Source organism: Barbus barbus (assembly GCF_936440315.1).
Source record: "Barbus barbus genome assembly, chromosome: 17".
Taxonomy (NCBI): Eukaryota; Metazoa; Chordata; class Actinopteri; order Cypriniformes; family Cyprinidae; genus Barbus; species Barbus barbus.
The window spans coordinates 3,160,542-3,166,541 of record NC_136745.1 but is presented as its reverse complement, the minus strand read 5'-3'; the positions used below and the strand labels follow the sequence as shown (position 1 = coordinate 3,166,541).

At 36.0% G+C, this 6,000-nt stretch overlaps 1 protein-coding gene across 1 annotated transcript in view; it reads left to right on the top strand.

Annotated features, from left to right (window-relative positions):
- The first annotated feature begins 252 nt into the window (after positions 1-252).
- LOC306882999 (glutamate receptor 3-like) overlaps positions 253-6,000 on the top strand; it is a 121,233-nt gene continuing 115,485 nt past the window's right edge. The window contains exons 1-2 of the mRNA XM_079438042.1: positions 253-451; positions 902-1,060. Of these exons, the coding sequence (XP_079294168.1) occupies positions 373-451; positions 902-1,060 (238 nt within the window). The 5' untranslated portion in view covers positions 253-372. The remainder of the gene's footprint in view (positions 452-901; positions 1,061-6,000) is intronic.

Sequence of the window (6,000 nt, the reverse complement as noted above, 5' to 3'; positions counted from 1 at the left end):
TTATGCATTATGAAAAACGTCTAGAACGCATGCATTAAATCTACAGGCTTCATAGAAAGTGTTACCAAATCTCCTTCTTCTTCAACGTCAGCTCAAGTTTGATCAATATCGCCCTGCTGGTCCAATTGGAGGAGCCGCTCGCACTCACTCTGAATGTGATGCTCTCAGTCGCCTCGACCATCTTCAGCATCAGTCCCTCTCTCTCTCTCTCTCTCTCTCTCTCTATCTATCTCTCAGTCTGTCTCTCTCCTCACATGCAGAAGAATTGTTCTCCATGAGTCGCTCCGCTTCACTCACGGCTGGATTTCTGCGTTTATGATTCTCCTCAAACAGTTCGTTTTCTAAGGCTTGATTTTTGAGGCAGGAGAGAAAATGGCTCAAAACGCGCTGCTTTTTTTATCATGGCTATTCGGCACATCTCTAGCTGGCTTCCCCAATCAAATAAATATCGGTGAGTCCGTCCGGATATGCTCGACTTCTTTGGCTTTGTGTGTCGATGTGTGGTTTCGATGCATGTGCATGTTTAGGCTATGAAGTCGGTATTATTGCCCGCGGGATTAAGTGCACTAATGCAATCTAAGGAATCATCGCCAATGATGCCAAACAGAATTGTTATAAATAATAAAACGATTATGATTATATTTTTTTATGCAAAAATGTCTAGGTTTTCTGCTCTTCATTCATGTCAGATATCAATCGCTTTTCATAAACTTAAGAGAAAGTTCCTTCCTACGAATGGAGGCGAATCGAATCGAGTCCGTGTATAACAATGTTGGAACACATCCATAAATGTGTCTAAATGGATCTGACGCTTAAGCCAGGTGTTTTATATACATACAGTCTTTATAAGCATGAAATCTGTGCATCATCTCTGATTCATTGCTGTTTGGTCTTCATAAAGGTGGGCTCTTCATGCGTTCCACCGTGCAAGAACACAGCGCGTTCAGATTCGCTGTGCAGCTCTACAACACCAATCAGAACACGACTGAGAAACCCTTCCATCTCAATTACAACGTAGATAACCTGGAGTCCTCCAACAGTTTCTCTGTCACTCATGCATGTGAGTACTGTGAGCTTTTACCTCGATGCTGCTTCATATCACTGCCTGGACGAGACTGAGGAATAATTGCTGGAAATCTGTGCAAACCTTTTCTATGAACTGTGATAATAATCATCTTTGTCCATCTGTAACAAACCAGTCACTACTTTGATAGATTTCAGCTTAATTCAGCAATATAACAAGTGGCGAAACACTGAAGTGGGCTATTCTGCAGTGAAGCGTTTCTATTACCCTATATATTATCCTATAATCTTGTAATGATCCAGTTACTGCTTTCAGTTGTGCAGCACCTATTAACACCAAGCCTCATTGTGGACTTCAGATGAAATTGAATATTAATGATAATAATATAACTACAGTAGCACAAATCATAATGAAAGCAAGCCATACAGTGACACAAAATCTAAGAGCAAAAACAATACAAGGACAGAACAGATACGGCCAGAGTACCATAACACAAAGAAATGTGTTTTCAGCTGGGTTTCGAATTCGGATAGGGTGGAGAGGTCATGGAGGGACTAGGAGAGAATTTCATAGTTTCGGCCTGATATTACTTTTTTTCTAAGCATCATGTTTTGTTTTGTTTTTTCTCTGAGAAGCTTCTGATATTTATCAGAATTCTTGCTTTTTTTTCTTTGTGGTTGGCTTTAGCATCACACTTGCTTAGTACATGACAAGTCGTTTTGTATTTCTGCTTTGACGTTTTTGTGATTGAATCCCTTTGTAATTATGACAGTTCTTTTGCGGCACCCATGCTTGTCCAGTCTGATTTGCTAGTGAAAGTGTTGCAATAAGAGGATGAGCATTCAGTGATAGAAGAGCTTTGTGGGCACAGTCTGTCGGTATTTCTGAGTCAAAATCACTTTGAATTCAAAAGCAAGTTCCCTTGGCAACGCAGAATAACCCCAGCACTGTAGAGGTGCAGATAGGTGTGAGAAAGATAGCATAAATGATTACACAACCTGAGTTTGTCATGGATTTATTGGAGAAACACAAACAAAATATTTAGTTTTTGGGAACTGAATATTACCTACTAGACTTTGTGCACTCACTGTTCACCTTAGGTCTTTTTTTTTTCTTAAATAGTGGTTGGCCAACATTGATATTTAGAGAGTAGGATGGTGAATAGATATAAACATAATTATCCAATGGGAAGGCTGATGGTATTTTTTTTATTATTGTTTGGAAATGACAATGTGACCAATTTTATCAAACCAAACCTGTAGCAGCGACAGAAATGAACTCGTCCAATAAGTTTGCAACCTTATTTTGATTTTCAGTAGCATTTTTGAGGGCAGTTTTTTATACTTTTTTTTTATATGTATGCAAACTTTTTCATGTAAATTCTTAAAAGTACTCAATAAATGCATTTAGGATAATATTGAGAATAATAAGAAACCACTGGGCTCAAAAAATGTATCTTTGCACAGCAGAAGTAGCACAGAAGCAGTATATGAAGTGGCATTTATATATATTTACATAGACTGTTTAATGCAGCTCGGAGATGCCCTGAGTGCATTTACATTGTGATTACAATTGTATAAATCATTTTAAATATAACAGATGGTGTATATAGAAATATGAAGCATATTTCTATATAAGAGAAAATACATAAGAAAGTAAAATGCCAGTAAGTGGTGGCAAGTCACTGTCTAAATGAGTGAGTCACTGATTCATTCAAAACAGCTCATTCATTCAGGATCAAAGCAAGTGACTTTACGAATAGATCATTGATATATTGGCATATTTGTGTGTGCTTAAAATGAATTATTTTAGTACTTATGTACCATTGGATAACGTATAAATTAGCAAAGATTTTAAAAGGCCACCTTAAGGTGAAAAAAATGTCTATTCCTATTAATTCGGTTCCATTAAATTTAGAAATATCCGTACATTATAAGATTTATCAAGCTGGCCAATATATACACAAACCATTTTCTAGGACTTTTGTTAACAGGCAAGGCCTATAGATATCAGATAAACCAAAAGTACACTTGTCATTACTTCACAGTATTATTACTGTATAAGCATATTCAGTATGTTCAGTACTGCATTTGCTATCTAATATCTGACCGTGATATCCAGCAAGCCCACAGAACTGAATATTTTCACTTATTTAGCACATTCAGTGAAGCTCTCCACCAGTTGCTTTACTCACACTTTTGTGCCGATCTGATCCTCAGCACCCGTGTCATCTCATTAACAAACAGACCTCATATTGCTTGAAAAAAAAAAAAAACATCTACACAGGCAGCCAATCAACCTGGAAGTGTCAAGGTGGGGGTGGGATTGTGGTGAAGGAGGCATGGATCTCCATGTTATGTTGAGCGGCGATCACATACTAATGAGGTGTCTGCACTAATAAGAGCATAGGCGTTAAGAAAATGAGTGAATAAATAATAGAGAACATTGTCTAGCAATAGTACGTCCCTGCATTGAGGAGCACATGGCCGGGGGAGAAGGAAGCTGGATTTTTGCAATGCAAATACATGAAGGGGCGCAGCAGTCCTGAGAGCCTCCTTACAAAGCATCGAGAAAATGACTCAAGACTGTCTATAACATCTGATTCATTATCACTTTTTAATGCCAGTGTCATTTTTAAACATGGCACAAACTGTTAGCTGGCATGATGATCTTGCATTAAACAGGGTATTGACAAAAAAAATAAAAAATATTAAATAATAAAAATAAAATAAACATAAAAAAATAAGTTGGGATTTCATTTTATCCATTTGGAATTTAATGCATGTTTTGTGCCAGAATGGAGCCATTGCCAGTGTGAATGTGCTAAAATAATGCTTATTAAACTGGTTATGACTATTTGTTAACACTATTTATTTGTTAACATTAATATTAACCTATTTTTGATTACACATTTTAAGTTCTGGAAAGTGGTAGCCTGTGACTATTACCTTAAAGGCCTACACTACACGGTCAAAAGTTTGGGAATGGTACGATTTCTGAAAGGCTCTTCTGCTCACCAAGGACGCATCTGTTTGATCAAAAATACAGTTAAAAATGTGAAATATTACTACATTTTAAAATCACTGTTTTCTATGTGAATTATCCCAGTCTTCATCCTTCAGAAATCATTCTAATATGCTGATTTGCTGCTCAAGAATAATTTCTGGCTGTTATTAATGTTGAAAACAGTTGTGAAAGTGAAAACACTTCTTTTTTTTTCCACCATTCAAAGGCTTGGGGTAAGTATGAAAAATTAATCAAGGATGTATTAAATTGTTCAAATGTGACAGTAAAGACACTTATAATATAAACAATAAAAAAAAAATCTAATTCAAATAAATGCTGTTCTTTTGAAATTTCCATTCATCAAAGAATCCTAAAAAAATTAAATGTATCACAGTTTTCAACAAAAATATGAAGCAGCATGTATGTTTTCAACAATGATAATAATCGGAAATGTTTATTGATCAGCAAATTAGCATGGTGCTGAAAATTCAGCGATGCATCACTGGAATAAATTTTACAATATGTTTCCATAGAAAATAGTTATTTTAAATTGTAATAATATTTCATATTTTTACTGTGTTTTTGATCAAATACATGTATCCTTGGTGAGCAGAAGAGATTTTCAAAGACAGTCAGCAATCCCAAATGATGACAAGCATTCTCTTTTTTTACCTTGTTTAACCAATAAAATAAAAACCAAATATTTGTTTCTGTTTTTTTAGGTTAACATTGTTTTTCTGTGTGTAAGTGTCCATTGGTGCAGCACAACATCTTACATTTTTCAAAGACCTTTCCAAAAAAATCACTTTTTATGTAGGCTATGTTATGAAAGTTCTTGTGAACGGTCAACCTGTTGGATAATCACTGACTTTGTTGATTAAATGATTATTAGCTTCATACAAAAGCACTCGCCCTGTGGCTGTAATAATTGTATTCTTGTAAATGCCAGCACTCTTAATTACAGGTATCCATGACAACATTTCATATGGAATAATGTTAGAATAATAGATTTTTTGTGTTGTTCCTGCATCCACTGAGAAACTACAAAAAACTACAGTAAATAAGTATTTTCCATTACTCCTCAAATATGACAGCTACACTTTTCATTTTGCATTTCAAAAGCGGCATAAAACATCTGAAGCATGCTGGATAAAATCTTCAAATCGTTGTGCTGCCGAGTGTGTTTAGATGATGGCATGTGCTAAAGCCATCACAGTCGTTTCTAAGTGTTTTCCTTTTACCCGTGTGGCAATAAAAATCAGAGTTTTGTTTAACAGCAAATCAAAACTGCAGAAAGGATATTGGATTGGTGCAATTACAACTAGATTCGTTTTCCAAATGAAAATGTCTTGCTGTTTGGTTGCAAGGGGCTTCTAAGCGGTTACTTTCAGGCCCTTGTAAGAATGAGCAGTGTAATTATCAGTGCAAATTCATTGGCTTATGCCTTAACATGAAGAGTTGTAGTACACAGTGTATTCACCATCTTTTCCAGAATAAGCAACAATATATTCTCCTCAAAAATTGCCTTACCTAGTAGCGTGCATAATAGGTTCCTTGTATAATTTCTTGGTTCAGTTGTCTTTAATGTGTTACCGGACTGGAAATATGCGTAATAAAGATTCCAAGTGAGATCTAAAGCTTTATGAATAGCGAATCTGTGTAACATTTCTTTCAAGTTTCAAGATTCATTTTTCACCTTGCTTTTCGTGCTAGTTGCTCTATATAAAATCAGTGCATATTAATTTAATTTTGTCACATGGGAGTAGATGTCTTTTAAGGTGAATCTATTTAAGGGAAGCGATGTTCCTTCAAGGCTGAGGCGGCATCACATGTCTCTCCCTGTAAACCTTCATTAAGAACAGAGCCCAGCAGCCCACATTCACACAGCAGGCCTGAAACGCAAACAAAATCATTTGTTCTTTGCTAGTTACTAGCTTGTAGATCCTGGCCGTGTCTTTCTTCCAAAGATT